The sequence below is a fragment of the Sesamum indicum genome, linkage group LG8, assembly GCF_000512975.1.
Source record: "Sesamum indicum cultivar Zhongzhi No. 13 linkage group LG8, S_indicum_v1.0, whole genome shotgun sequence".
Lineage (NCBI taxonomy): Eukaryota > Viridiplantae > Streptophyta > Magnoliopsida > Lamiales > Pedaliaceae > Sesamum > Sesamum indicum.
Window position 1 is genome coordinate 3,889,345 of NC_026152.1, and position 15,791 is coordinate 3,905,135.

At 35.3% G+C, this 15,791-nt stretch overlaps 2 protein-coding genes across 2 annotated transcripts; both read right to left on the reverse strand.

Moving 5' to 3' along the window:
• LOC105167746 lies at positions 670 to 1,140 on the reverse strand. The gene has a single exon (XM_011087565.1). The coding sequence runs from the start codon at positions 1,138 to 1,140 to the stop codon at positions 670 to 672; it is 471 nt and encodes a 156-aa protein (XP_011085867.1).
• Positions 4,612 to 9,275, reverse strand: LOC105167704 (potassium transporter 8). Its single transcript, XM_011087512.2, has 8 exons — positions 8,928 to 9,275; positions 8,336 to 8,822; positions 8,188 to 8,241; positions 6,898 to 7,158; positions 6,756 to 6,808; positions 6,255 to 6,378; positions 5,896 to 6,150; positions 4,612 to 5,738 (listed from the first exon to the last, which is right to left on the reverse strand). Exons 1-8 carry the CDS (start codon positions 8,985 to 8,987, stop codon positions 4,708 to 4,710), a joined length of 2,325 nt encoding a protein of 774 aa, XP_011085814.1. The 5' UTR covers positions 8,988 to 9,275; the 3' UTR covers positions 4,612 to 4,707.

Here is a 15,791-nt window from a genome sequence, read left to right on the forward strand (position 1 = left end):
TAAACAAAATCCAACTACTCCTTCAAAATGAACGCTTCATCAATTGAATTTTCAATAATCCCATCTGACTTAAAATTTGGAATTTCATAAATTGATTGGTAAAAGTATGAGTCAATAGAAGACTGATATATATATATATATACATATCTTATTTGATTTTGTTTAGAAAATGAATAAGAACAAATGAATTTGATTAGAGGGGGGTGATGTAATTGAATTTGAAATAGAAATATAATGGTGATGGTTCATCTTATCCATATGAGATGTTAAGTAAGATATAATGTAATCATTATAGTAAATGTAATGTGTTTATTTTTTTTCAAGAAAAATAATGAAATGTGTTTAAAATATATCATCAAACAAATAAATGTAATGAAATAATTACATCCAAATGTAGGAAACGAAAAAGTGAAAAATAAAAAAGGTATACTCTCTAACTTATAAGAATTTAAATAATGGAAAATTCCAGACTTATAAACAAATATGAATTACAAAAAATATTTACTAAAACTCTGACCAAAGGAAGTTGCTGATCGATTTTTATCAACCGATCACTGTCAGACCACCTGATTATCGCCCAGGCAGCAGCACCTCTCTTGGCGCCCCCGGCGCACGTTAGCTAATAATACCTCCACGTATGTCAACTCACCCTTTTTCCATCGCACGTGATCACGCGAATATCGGAACGTCCTTCAACTGACCGTTCTGCGCCGGGATCGCCGCGTACCGCGAGGAGAAGTCCCGGAAAATCCTCTCGTCCTCGAATTGGCTGCTTTCATCGAAATTCAATGCGTAACTGGAGGGGTCGTACTGGAATTTCCCCGGCTTGGGCCGTGCAGGTGTCTTCTTGAACCGGCGGATGAAGGTCTTCCACTTCGGACCGGCGACGAGTTCCGACCATTCCCTCACTTTCTTCACCGCATGGATTCCCTTACCCCAGAGACTCCCACTGCTACTCACTTCTTGCTCTCTCTCCGAGGCCGAAATCCTCTCCCATTTCTCCGATTTGAAACAGGGGAAACGAAAAAAGGAACAGCATCCGCGGCTCACGTATTCGGTTTCATGGAAAACGTCGGTTACATCTTCGTCCTTCCGGGAGAATTCGGTTTCCGCGGCGGTTGCTGGGACATGTAGCGCCATCCCGGCCAAAAAATCGATTAACGAAGAAACAAAGAGAAAAAGCTGAGAAAGAGAAGAAGAAGAAGAAGAAGGCGGAGAAGAGAACGATTCCTCCCCCCGCAAACCCTAACTCTCTCTCTCTCTCTCTATCTATCTCGCTCTTTGATTTCTTTCCCGGAGTAGTCTTTGGTATATAACGGGGTATATGGGCAGACGTTGAGGAAGGGATACCGGGTGTGCCGGTTACCTTGGCGGTGCTCGTAACAGCAATTGACAACTGGAGAACGTAATTGCTGGAGCCAAAGCAGTCCCGGTGGGGCCAGGTTGGAGAACAATGCCTAACGGTCTTGTTAGCTCTGCTTACGTGGCAAATGATTAAATGCGGGGCCACTACTGTAATGGAGTTTGCGCTGTATTATATAAATTCTTAGCTCCAACCCAAAAAAATACAAATATAAATGTAAATTCAATGTTAATTTATTCTCCAATTAAAAAAAAAAAAAAAAAAACTTATGCCGACCCAATATATTATCAATATTTACATCTCTAAATTCGACAACTCACAATGATTTTTCAATACATGTTAGATATATTAATTAGAATTAGTGAAGAAATAACAATATGGGAATCCTATGCTTTCTCTAATTATTTGGTAATTGCATGATTAATTATTGGACTTAATTGAAGATGATGATTGTGTTGACCAATTTCCTTTTTATATATTTATAGAAAAGTATATAATAGTAGTTAGAGTAGATGCAGATTATAGAATTATGTATGAACAACTAATTAAATCTTAGGTTAGTGATAAGATAGAAAGGAAAAGAGGATGAGAGATTTTTGATGATTTTCTTGTAATAATGTTGCTTTTGTTGGTATTAGGTGTTGTTATTTGCCAATGCTTTCGAACTAGTCATCAACATACCTCACCTAACTAATTTCTTTACTAATACCCTTTTCATTTTTTTAATTTCCCATTTATTCTGTGGTATGAATTATTTGGGTGATAAGATAATTTTTAATTTAAATTAATTATAAATAATTTATTTTTTTAATATTATATTTTGTCTGGATAAAATATAATTTAATATTTACTCTGCTTCATAATTCATTCTCAAATGAGAAATTTTATGTATAATTAGGGAGTGTTTGCACGAATTTTTTAAAAGGGCTTTTCAACTTTTAGATTTAAAAAACATTTTTCAGGTATTTTGGATGCCAACTTCTGTTTTTAATTCAAAAGGTAGAAGCACTCTAGTTGCTTTGATTTTTTTGTAGATTAATTCAACTTTCGTTGGATTATTTTACCCTCAATATGATAATTTTATTTCAACTTTTCCCTTTTATTTTATTTTTAAAATTGCTCATCTAAAATTGATGTTAGAATTTTCAAATAACTTGAATAATTTATTACTAACAATATTTATAAATTCACATATTTAATATTTTAAATTTTGTTTATTATATCTTTTACATTATTGGATACTATTCCTATATCATAGAAAAATATAAATTAAAATTGTTATGATTAATTAATAAATATATTTTTTGGCAATCATGCAAGGTTATTTATTGTGCATGAATTACTGAACAACTATATTACATAGCAAAAATATTATTAAATTAAATATTTAATTTTTTTCATTAATATGCAATATTTTGATAATATAAACGACAAATATTTGTAAATTAAATATATGGTCTTTAACCAATTAAGCTTATTTAAGAAGTGATTTTTTTACAAACACTACTCAATTTTTTAACTTTTATCTGTTTTTTACTTTTTTTTTACAAATACTATCCACTTTTGATTCTACTACAACTCTCAATTTTCTTTACTAAAATCACTTTTTTAAAAACAGGAGTTTTAGCAAACACTCCCTTAATCTTATTCAATCTAATTAGCCCAACTAAAAGCGGCCTATGGGTAAATTACACCTTGCTCAACTGAAATTTGAGACAATTACAAATATCCTCTCATTATTTTAAAATTTATCGTCCTTCCTTGATAATAATGTCAATCCAACATGGATCCACTCCGTTAGTTCTCGTTTATGATCCATCCAGATTTTATATTAAATTATTCAATACGCTCTTGTAGACCGTAAATTATATTTTATATTTTTTAAAATTATATATTATATTATAACTTCTGTCCAACATAAAATTTTTAATATTTTATAATTTTTTTAAAATTTAAATTTTAATAAGAGTTAATTTGACATTTCCACTTTACCATCTAAAAATTACATAACTATGACATATATTATGGGAATATTGGTATTTTTTTTAAACAATAAAAAGATACTTATAATTATTTAAAATCTCAAAGCTGCTCAATAAAATTTACCCTTTTTTAGTCATATTTTTCATATATGCACAAATATAAAATGGGCAAATTGCATTTTGCCGACCTGTAATACAGGAGATAGGCAATTAGCCTTCTTGTGAAAATAAAATAGTAATTTACCTCCCTCAATGTTTAAAAAAGATGCAAAATACCACCTTCACATGAGTATTGTTATACACGCACGAATTTTCTTTTTTTATCATTTTTTACAACCGTTAGATCTTATATAATATAAATCAATGGCTCATTTTATCTATGATAATTTACTGTCCAGATCATATGTTTCTTAAACTATGGCCAATACCTTATCTTTTCAAATCAACAATTTGAAATTTAATCTCATATATATTATTTAGATATAAAATTTATAAAAATACTAATAATTAAAAAAGAAAAAAAAATAGCAAAAATGGTCATCTTCCTCACGCAGTCCCTCCTCTCCCCCTCGCATCCGCCCCTGCCTCCACAGCCCCGACCCCGTCCACGCCCGCGCCACCGCATACTTTTTTTGTATTTTTTTTAATTTTTAAATACTGTATATATACACACACATGTCTAGGTATATTTTATGTATTTTTCATTATAGAAATTTAGTTTTATAATTTTATAAATTTATAATAAATTTGAGCCATTGATTTAATTAAGATGAATGTAAGCTATTGATTTATATATCAAATATATACCATTGATTTAAATTAGAAATGAAATAGACCATCGATTTGTTTATTAAATTTGGACCATTGATATATATATATAAAACAAGATCTAACAGTTTATGATTAAGGGTATAACGGTCATTTTAAAGTAAAATCGTACTCAACGCGCATGCACATCACTTATGTTAGGAGGTATTTTGCATATTTTTTAAACATTGAGGGAATAAATTGCTATTTTATTTTTTATAAAAAAATTAAATTCTTTTATATAAGGTAGGTAAATTACAATTTGCTGGATATAAAATTAAAAATACCAATTTTATCATGGTTGATGTTGTACCGACCACAACATATATTATCTCGAAAACATCAACAAAGTGAAAAATTTAAATCACATCAGCAATCGAATGTATAATTATGATCCACATGGTTTGATCTATTAGTTGAAAATGGTGTTAAAAATAGTAAAGCAAGTCTAATCGAATGTACACTTACTTTGATTTGTCTGGTATAGAAGATGCCAAAGTCGTGTTTACATTCCACCAAATAACTACAAACACACAGCATCATTTACACTATCTGTCATACATGGTAAATCATTCCCACCTCTAGAGTGGATGCACGAGGGAAACTCGATGCATAGCTAGGCTCTCTCGAGTTCCTCCTCAAGAAGTCGTACCCGAAATTAATCACGATTCTCTTGATCAAACTCGAACCTGTCTTGGCTTTCACGTAACAATGCCCCAGTATAAATGCCATCCCGGCCTCTCGTGCTTCCATCAGTTCCTGCAGCTCCGCCCGTGCTTCTCTATCGATTTGTGGGCTTTCGGGTACGAGAAACCTTACTCTCTTCCTTGGGACCTCCGGAGAGTTGACTTCCTTTAGCTCGGTGGAATCTTCGTCGTCCCACATCTTGATGCCTCTTGCATGTGTTGATGGGGTCCCGATGACAGCCATCTTTGCTTCATTCTCAGTGTTGTTTGATGAACGGCTGCTTTCTGGCCCCTCCGACCGGATAAACTCCACTATACTGCAAACAAGATCCTTTTCAAACTCGACGTCATCCAAGAGAACGTCATGGTACCCATATCGGGCTATACATCGATAAACTCGGTATTCTTTCGGCCCAATTCTCCCAACCAGGAATCTCTCCTCAGGTTTGACATGAGGCACCGGGACGTATTTGATGCAGAACAAAACCAAAACCTGATGGAAAGCAGGGAGATTGGTGACGAAATGGGAGAAGATGGCGGGGATACCGGAGATGAGGTCAGTGTGTATGAGGCCAATGCCTCGGACACGCACGATGCCGATGTTGGGGCCCAAACTCAGAAGCCAGTTGAGGGAAACCTTGTTCTGTACATCAAACTCATACTTCTTCATTGTTCCATAATGCCAGATGAACATTATAATGAGGAAAATGAATGAAAGGGCAACAGGGACCCAAGCGCCTTCAAGGAACTTGATCAGGGAGGCGGAGAAGTAGAGTGCTTCGATCGAACCGAAGAAGAATAAGAAAGAAAGTGCAAGGACAACACTTCTGTTCCAGCATAGGACAATGACGAGAGACATAAGGCATGTCGTGACCAACATAACGGTTATGACGGCCAGACCTGTTCCAGCAGAAAAAGAAACTGTAAGAAACCGAATAAACATACACATTATTAAGTTGCTTTTATCAGCAAAATAATAAGTTAATGACTAAAAGAAGACAACAGAATTATTATGTCGCGGGAGCAGCGTATGTCAAAATCTCGTTATGAATAGTACCTGATGCATTGCTGATGTGTTTTGCATTCCTGAAGCCAATGGTAACAGCCAAACAAAGCAGCATTAGAGTCCAGTTGATTTCAGGAATGTAAATCTGGCCACATATTTTAGACGACGTGTGTACAATTTTGACCCTTGGAAAGCAACCTAAGGCGCAACATTGCTTGATGATAGAAAATGTCCCCGTAATGATGGCTTGGCTTCCCACAACTGCAGCAAGTATAGCAATTGCAAGAACCGGCAATCTTAGCTTTTCTGCACAGTATAAGGAGGATAAGTACTAGAGCTATAAGATTATGTAATCCCAATATGAACCTTGCAAGGTGAAATGAATATTTGAAAATAGAGTTCTCGTATACCGGGAACTGATACATAGAACCCAATCTGGTAGTCATTTTCAATTATGTGATGCTTTGAGAGATAAGCAGCTTGTCCCATATAAGCAAGGATTAACGACGGATAGACCACAAAGCTAAAAGCAATCTGCACGAGCGAGCTTTCAGTTAGAGTAGTTGTTAAAATTTTCAGGAAAGCATCAGTAACTGATTAACAACATTTCATCTTTCAACATAAACTCCTTTCGACATAAACTCCCAACTCTCGTAAACTATTGATATAACAACATAGGAATGATCCGTCTATCCCCCCCTCAACTATGGTTACATTACATAAACCAACCCATTGTTTGAATGATTATACAAACACCCCCTATCAGTGCTGTTGTCATTAAAGTAACACCATTCGAAGTAATGGAAACACCACCGATGGAGGGTATCAAGAATCAATTAGATATCTCGTATTCATCCAAAATTTAGTGAAAACTTCAAGAATTACAAAGACAAGCCACAAATTTCATTTACCTTGATGGACAATTGCGAAAAGTGTCCAAGATCAGCAAACATAGCTTCCGAACCTGAATGGATAAACACATTTGTGAAAAATGTAAGCACCAATTGATTCTAGGCAAGAAAACCAAGCTGCAGATGAGAAGCTCTTGCATACCTGTTATACATAACAAAATCCCGCCTAAAGACATCCAGCCGCCTCTTTGTGTCTTCTTCAAGAATTTATACATGTAATAAGGGGAGAGTGCCTTGTAAACGTGGGGATTCCAATGGAAAATATTGTACACTCCTATGGCACTGATGCAGAAGAGCCAAGTTATCACAACTGGTGCGAAAAGAAACCCTATTCGGTGAGTCCCGTAGTGCTGCAGATAAAATAGGAACACCAGTATTATACAGGCAAGAGGGACCTCAATATCTGCGGAGACGGAGGGATTAAGAAACACAATTGTTATTCATTCCATAGCAATTTTCAGGTGGACTTAGACGAAATATGCATAAAGAATTAGCCCTTATATAGGGTATGCTTAAAATGAACATCACATATAATTCCATGTAAGAAGATAAAAGTAGTTGTAAGAATTGATTGAATCATATGCACAACTATAGATAAGACAATGTCCAATACAAATCCAGCCATTAGATCAAGATCTCAACAAATGGATGATCGTCAGACTACAGGATTTATCATTGTTCTTCCAAATTTTAAGGTGTTTCCCTGTACAAACTACATGGTTTGACCTTTTAATTGTGTCCCATCTTTACACAACATAGGTAGCAATATGTTCAGCCCATGGCCCGTTATGGTCCCTTCGGAATTCAATTGCAAGGATGTTCCGAACAAGCTATTAAACTTACTCTGCATCTGAGATCATTCCCAACTTTATGGCCTCTTTCCATTGATTATATGTGAATTACTTTATCTAGGTACAACGCTATCCATAAAAATCATTTAATAAGCACACTTAAAGTTGGTTTTATCACAAGTTGCACCTCCACTTATGATGATGACAATATAGTCTACCACAAGAAAAGATGGTGACCTAACTTTATTTAAAATAATGGTGATTTCACTTTGATTAAAGCAGAAATTTTTGTCCTAGTACAAGTAAAGGCCCCACAATAATGCATTTCTATTGCAATCTGGTGCAGTCTCTTTGTACATGAGCTACACGTCTACAGGAAAACTTCGTGGATTTCAACTTAATTAAAAACAAGCAAAATCTTTTACTCTTTCTCTTTGAGTTCAGTTACTGTCTCAATCATAATTTCTCCTTGTACCATTTCTTCATCACATCTCTATCACTTTGTTTGCGCCGTAAACATTGCATAAAACCCATGAATCAAATTGAAGAACTAAAGACAACCATTAAGCTTAATTACTCTATACTTGTTGAAAACAGATAGACTAATGCCAACATGACAGTGAGGAAGATAAAATACTTACATTGGTGATGATGCTTTGACACAACAAGCTCTAAGCCCGAAACTGCAGAAAACACTGCACACACAACCAAAATAAGACAATTCTCAGCATTTCCATTTTCACCGATTTTTCAGTGTAAGAAAATTAAAGCAAGAGTGCCGATTCGAACCCGAAATGGCAGGCGTAAGAACTCCATCACCAATCACCATACAAGTCCCAATCAAAGCCAAAGTGAGCAATATCCTTTGAAGTACTCTGTGCTTCTCCAATGTTGATCTCAATCTCAAACCAAGACCCCTACTACTAGATGCAATTCCTTCTTTCTTGTACTCATACAAATCCTCATCGGCAAGCTGCCCGTTGGGCAAAGTGCTGATCCGGGCATGGCGGCAGAGCAATGAATACAAAGCAAACGTCCCACCTTCACCATTATCATCAGCTCTGAGCACTATGAACACATATTTGAGCAGTGGTATCAGAGTTAATGTCCAGAAGACAAAAGATAAAACCCCATATATTTCTTCATTGGATTCTGAATGTTGAATGTCCTCTGCAAAAGTACTCTTGTAAACATACAACGGTGAAGTGCTTAAATCCCCATACACAACACCTAAACTCTGATAAGCCAATGCCAGTACAGTCCTCCAAGATTCTTTCTGCAACAAAATCACCGAACAATTACAAATTATCAGAAAACATAACAAAAAAAACTTAAGTTCCATTTTCCCTTTTCTTTTTCTTTTTGGGGTTCAAGGTCTCACCTTTATAGGATAGTCAGGGCTCCAGTTTTCAATATCCATCACGGGCCTTGTCAAAATCATGAGAAATTCACTGCTTAGCTAACATCTGAAGCAAATTACAGACAAACCCTCTTGAGCTCACACTCAAAACTAGCCTCTTACGCAAGAACACTCCAAGAAAACCACAAAACAGATAAAAAGAAAAGAACCCTTTTAAAAATAGGACGAATTTGAGGAGCAGACACGCAAAACTACGAAGCAAACACCAAGAAAATATTATTGGACGATGCACTGTGAAGAAAAGCTGGTGGAGAATTGTGCTATAGAATATCGCATAGCATATTGTTTGTATAACATATATAATATATATATAAACTGTAGTACTACAATAAAAAATATTCCGAGGGATCACTGTGGGCAAATCTAATAAAAAATAGTTGCATAAGACAAAGAAATCCACCTGATTTTGTCAAAATTAATACAAAGATAACAAAGGAAAAAGCTGTGAAAAGTAAATGTGGGGAAAAAGGAGAGTGTGAAGAGTCAGATTTCTTGTAGGATAATGGGGCAGGTTTTCGGTTGCTCTGATCTGATATGCTTCGCTTTTCTCTTTGTAAATTTCTCCGATTCTTATGTAATTATGAAAGAATATACTATGAGCCAAACTCTCTTTATATTATCTTCGTCTTCGCTGCCACAATACTACTTTGCAGTTTACTAATAAATATAAAATATTTGTTGTATGATTAGTTTATAGTTCTACATCAACAATTAATTACATAATCAATTTATAAAATTATTTTATTTTATTTTTTTGTTTGGAAGGAGGTTGGCATATGTTGAGTTACAAAACTCTTGTCCCCAAGCAATAAAGTCTTAACATAAATGATATGGTTGCACTTAAAATTAGGGTTAATTACACTTTCTTTTCTTGATTTTTTTCGACTAAACTGCTCTTATAACGGGAAAATAAGGATAATTTGATCATAAAAAGATTTATTTATAAATCAGTAATAAGTAAATCAGAGGTAATATGATTTTTTTTTCTGATTTTTTTTATTAATATCAACAAATTCGATGAATTTTGACTAATTAAGAGACTTTATTATTAGACGGAAATAAATCTTAGGGGCGCTAAATATAATTTTTTAAAGTATAAGAACTCTGCCAAATTTCAGGGGAAGAGAGGAGAGTGTAATTATTTCCCAAAATTATAAGAAGTGTTAATTTTATATAATAAAATTCAATAATAATAATAATAATTAAAGGGCAACAAGATGACGTCATATTTGCTTCTCCATTGTAATATATTCATTAGAAGTTATTAATATGATGTTGCATTTATTTTGAACTAATTTATATTAATGAGACATTTAAATTAGTCACATCAAATGACGTCTATTAACTGATTTGACACCTAATCATTACAGAATTTTTCTAATTGAAATTAGGAATTTAAATTTTTAATAATAAATTATCTGATTTTGCTTTGATTCTTCTACCAAATTTTCACATTTGATTACATTAGTTGGAACGAGAAGGAGTTATTCTCATTTTTTATCTCTCACTTTACAGGATTGACGTATTTTTATGTTTAAATTTTAATATTTTAATACTATTTATTTTTCACAGTTAAATATTAACGACAAAGACATATATTGAGTCAGGTGTCGTTAGTCAACGACTACTGACCCAATAACCAAATTTTATTTTATTCTTATATTTTAACCTCTTTTTGAACAAATTAAAATATATTTCATGTTCTTATAAAATTACCCTACTTTGTTTTTTGTTTGTTTGTTTTTTTTTTTTATTTTGAGGTTTCTTTTATTACCATTTTTATGTCTTTTTAGAAAATACACATCTCTTCAAATACACTTCCTTTATTTAGGATTTGGTGTAATTATACATAAACTCCATATGGTTTAAAAATTTGTAACTAGCACTTCTGATGGTTGATTCTGTCTAACAAATAAATCTCTTCGTCACTCAAAATTTACCGAATTTGTTGTTAACAAAAAAAACTAGAAAACAAATATATATTTATCCCTGATTGACTTATAACAGGTTAATCACCCTTATATGCCTTTACACATTAATGCATGTGATGGGGTATATTTTCACGGTTATAAGGGAAGTTTAGTTCGAAAAAATTTGTTTGAACCTATAATAAATTAATTTTAATTCAATTAAGGATATATATCAAATTTTATTCAATTTATTTTTCGATAATATAAACAAATTTATTAAATTTTAACCATTAGACGAAAGCAAACTGAGGGGTGATAGATGTAATTTTAGGACATAAAAATATATATGCGCAACATATTGAAACACAACGTAAATGCTTGAGCTCACATAAACATCAATCTGCTTAGCTGCATTAGCATTAGGGTTTAATAAATGTGGGATGATGGTACAGTACATTAATATTTGTTCAAAAAATTAGAAATACGGTTTGGTGAGTGACAAAGCCGACCAACAAATAATACTACGTTTGGAGAGCTCGGGACAAACTGAGTATTTGTCCTATTTACGCCTGCCGTCTTGTGGAGATCCAAACAGGGTGCATCTGCATGGATTATCACTTATCACTAAGACAAACGGGCCCCATATGAAATCCACTCTAATTATGTGTCACAAAATATACAGAGTTTAGTTTGTCACAATTATGTGTTTCTTTTATTGAAATAAACTTTTTGAAAGATCCAAACATATCCTAATAAAAAGTGGATATACATTCAACTTTATATCTGAAAACAAAGAAAAGAAGAAAAGGCATTTGAAAAGGGCTATTTTCATTTATTGAAATGAGCATATATAGGGTAGGTACTGTTTGGAAAATAATAATGATGAGGAGAATTACATATTTACCAAAATACCCCCCTCTTTTTTGATCATTTACTGACACCCTGTAGCTGCACCATATGACTTTTCCTCATGATTGCGCAGGCGGGCCCCACTTTGCAGGTACAGCAGCGGCGGTAGTAGGCCTGCAAAGGGCGACGTGTCTCGCCTCCATTGGAGCCACGTGTCATCCATATAGAGGGAACCGTACAAATATAAATACCCTCATTTATGATATTTCAAACACGCTTTCATCACTTACTTTTACCGCCATTTATGCTCTAATTCAATCCCTTTACCTTATTTTCGACCCCACCTTTTCTAACTTAAGTATCGGAGGGCCATCGCCGAGGGCTTCTCGGCTAGTTTGACGTTTGTTGTGTTCTCAGGATCCAGTCCAAGTAACTTAAAAGAAGGATTCAGCGATCACGACCCGGCGATCCGACCTAACGACCCCGATTCGGAAATCCTAATTTTGAGCGACCTATATCAAATAATAAACCTTTTTCTCTTAATTACACAAAAAGAAAAGGACAAAATCATTGTAATGATATGAAATTAAATAAGAGAGTGTGAAGATGAGATGAGAAAATCAGCAAAATTGAAATTTAGTGTTGATGTTGAGTGGGTTGATGAGATGTGTCCCATTACTAGAAATTTCTATCATCATCCATCTAAATTTTAAAGAGGAAGATTAGAGTGTGGTGATAGGTAACAATCTCTATATATCTATCTATCTATCAAGAAAGTTGCTTTTGGTGAGTGAGGGCTTCTTTAATTCACTTTCCACTACTATATATTCTTCTCCTTCATTTGCATGTCTCTATTTATATACAATCTTTATGTACATTAGATTTTAGTATCTCCCTCTCTTTTTCCTATTTTTTTCTTTTCTTGGCATAGATTTTAAGGATACTTAGATATACACTCCCCTCACTACAAAAAATGTAATATTTAATTATAATTGATTGTTATTATTAAAAATAAAATAATCATAGCAAATAGTTATTTACCACGACCATGCAACGGTTGTTAACCATGGTATCTACGAGAGTGGCTAAAACATCTGCTATAGCAAATATTTTTACCGTTGCTCTTAGCCATGATAAATAACTTTTTTTTTTTTTGTGGAAAATTATGTTTTTGCCTCGATTTTATTTATTTAATCGTGGTTAATAAAAATTATTTACCATAAATTTTGGTCGATAGCTATTAAAAATTATTATAACCAATAGTCAATTTTTGCTAGTGTCTAATCTATGATCTATTTATATAAAATACCCTTATCTTTTATGTAATTATAAAAATCTCCTTTTGAACAATACAAAAATAGAGTTGGTTTGTGTAATGATGTTGACGTTTTCAGGAGGTGTAACTGTAATTTTCTAAGAACTGGGGTTAATTTGTGTAAATAACGTTAATGTTTCTGACGAATATATGTAATTTTTCAAAAGGCACCAGTAATTGTGTTAAATGTTCAAGTCTATTGATCTTACGTCAAGATAATAACTATGGATAAAATATTTAACACGTACACCTGAATTTTAAACTTTTTTTTCCGTAAATAAATTTATTGCAATAATATTATGATTTTCAATTATTAAAAATATTATCAATATCAAGAATCATCAACTAATCAATAATTCTATCTTAATATAATTATATGACTGCAGAATAACACGTACACATTGATGATATTCGAATCCTCGGAAACTATAGCTTATTGATGATTTTGATTGTACTAATCTGAAATTGAGTTGACATGCATGCACGTAACGTTATTCAAATGAGCTGAGCTTCAGTATATCATTTGACTTTGAACTTACAGTTTTAAATTTATTTATATTTACCCAGCTAATCATACTGTAAAAGATGGTCCATCTTGGCTGCAGCAGCTGCACAGGGCAAAGGAAGAAGAAGCCTTTTGTCGCGCTTGAAGATAGCACGTTTTCTCCTTGGACGCGAGTTTATTAGTTGTTGGGTTCTTTCCCTTGTAAGCGTGTTTTTTAGCATTAGATTTGATCCCTTTCTGCGCTTTTATTAATAAAACACGAGTTAGTTGGAAGCAATTGTATGCATTGCTTATAAAAGAAGAAGAGTGTCATCTTCTTCAGGGTGTACTAAAAAACCAGAAAAATAAAACAAGAAAATTTTTCCGGACGATCCTATCTTCTTTCTTCATGATCCGGGTCGAAATCTACGCGACCTCCTTGGTTCGATCTCCCAAGCGGTTCGAGGTCGCTCCTCCCCCAGACTAGTGATTGAGCCCTGAGAAAAGAAGCAGATCGTTAGGCTTGCTGGGGTGGCCCCCAGCTAAGGCCCTCCGATGCTCAAGTCAGTGTTTGGTTGAGGTCGAAATATGGGGTCGCTTAGAAAAATAGCGAGCTGAAGGTAAAATGTGGTCAAGACGACGTACCTTTAATGCACTGACTGGGAGGTATTTATAGAGAACCTGGGGTTCTATTGATCCGCTATGCGCGTGCCACGTGTCTCAGGTCGTCGGGTCGGGTCGCGACCCGACCCGGTAAAAGTGGCGCGGGTCATGCTGGCAAGCTTGCGATTTTGGGCCCCATCAGGGGCAAAGTTGTCTTTCTACGAGAGAATAGGGTTTTACCCCCATCATTACTCCCCTACTTTTCTTAGTGTAAGTAGCACGCTAAGGAAAGTCAGATGGTCCATCGATCTCATCCTTTAGATCATCACCGCCATCTCGATATCCGACCGTTGTCTTCGACACGAATCTCCATACATTTACCCCTATAAATATAGGGGGTTCGACTGCAGCTTTGCTCTTCACTATCAATTCTCAATCGTTCCTCGCGCGACCTGCCTTCTAGCCAGGTACTTCCGAGCGACCTCCTTTTAATATTATGTCTTCCAAGCCTAGTAGTTCTAGTAGCTCATCTGGTAGTTCGAGTAGTTCTGGTAGTTCGTCGAGTAGTTCCGGTAGCTCATCTGCGACCTCACAAAGGCCCATAGCTCATAGAAAACAGATAGAATCTCCTAACGTAGGTGGAAGCGACTCGGAAATAATGATCCCGCTGATGACCTCCGAACATAGCGAGGGCGAACCAACTGATAGTCCTTGGTTAGCCATTGAGAGTACTTTATACTGGACAGCTGATGCGATTAGAGAGAGGTATTATATCCCTTCAGATTTCGAAATTATTCTACCTTCTCCTTCAGATCGCATGAATCGACCTCCACCAGGCAGTTGTCCGATTTCTATTGTGCACTTAGCCGCCGGTTTGCGTTTTTCCCTTCCTCACGCTGTTGCTAGAATTTTATCTAGGTTAGAGATAGGTCCCATGCAACTAGCTCCCAATTCCATCTGCCATATTTTAGCCTTTATTATCATAATGGAATACTTCGAGCTTGAACCCGATTTTGATAGCTTCTGGTCACTTTACAAGTTTACGACCTCGAAGAGGTCAGGCGACCAGGGCTTCTTCTATCTCACTGCCAAACCAAACTGCTCTTTTGTTACCAAGTTAAAGTCCAACGTGGGCTCTTGGAAAGACAAATTTTTCTTCCTTCGACCTCCTCCTAACCAAGTCTGGCCATTCCCTTGTAACTGGCGAACTACTAAACCCGAACCCAAAGTCCACGGCGTAGGGTTAGATGACGACCTGATTGTTACTATCACCCAGTATCAATATGAAGCCAAATTGCTTTTGACGGAGCATACCCTGAAGCTCTCAGGTCTCAGCCCGGCACCTATTCGAACCCGGGGTTCTTTAGGTGATCAATCTCTTTCCTTCCTCTGTTCATAATTTATGGTATTTAGTGGTGACTGGATTTTATCCTTACAGATTCTATTGTGATGGATGCCCGCATTGCAAGAATGGTTCGCGCCAAAAGGACTAAGCGAACAGTTCCTCCTTCGGAGCCAAACTCCCAGCATACTCCATCTGCTCCAGAAAATGCGTTGAGGTCGCACGGAGCTCTCTCCCTGAGTCCATCGGGCGCGACTCCCGTCGAGGTCGCCAGTGGGAATAACGATCCCGTTCCTGAGCATTTGCCGCTGGACTCCGAAGA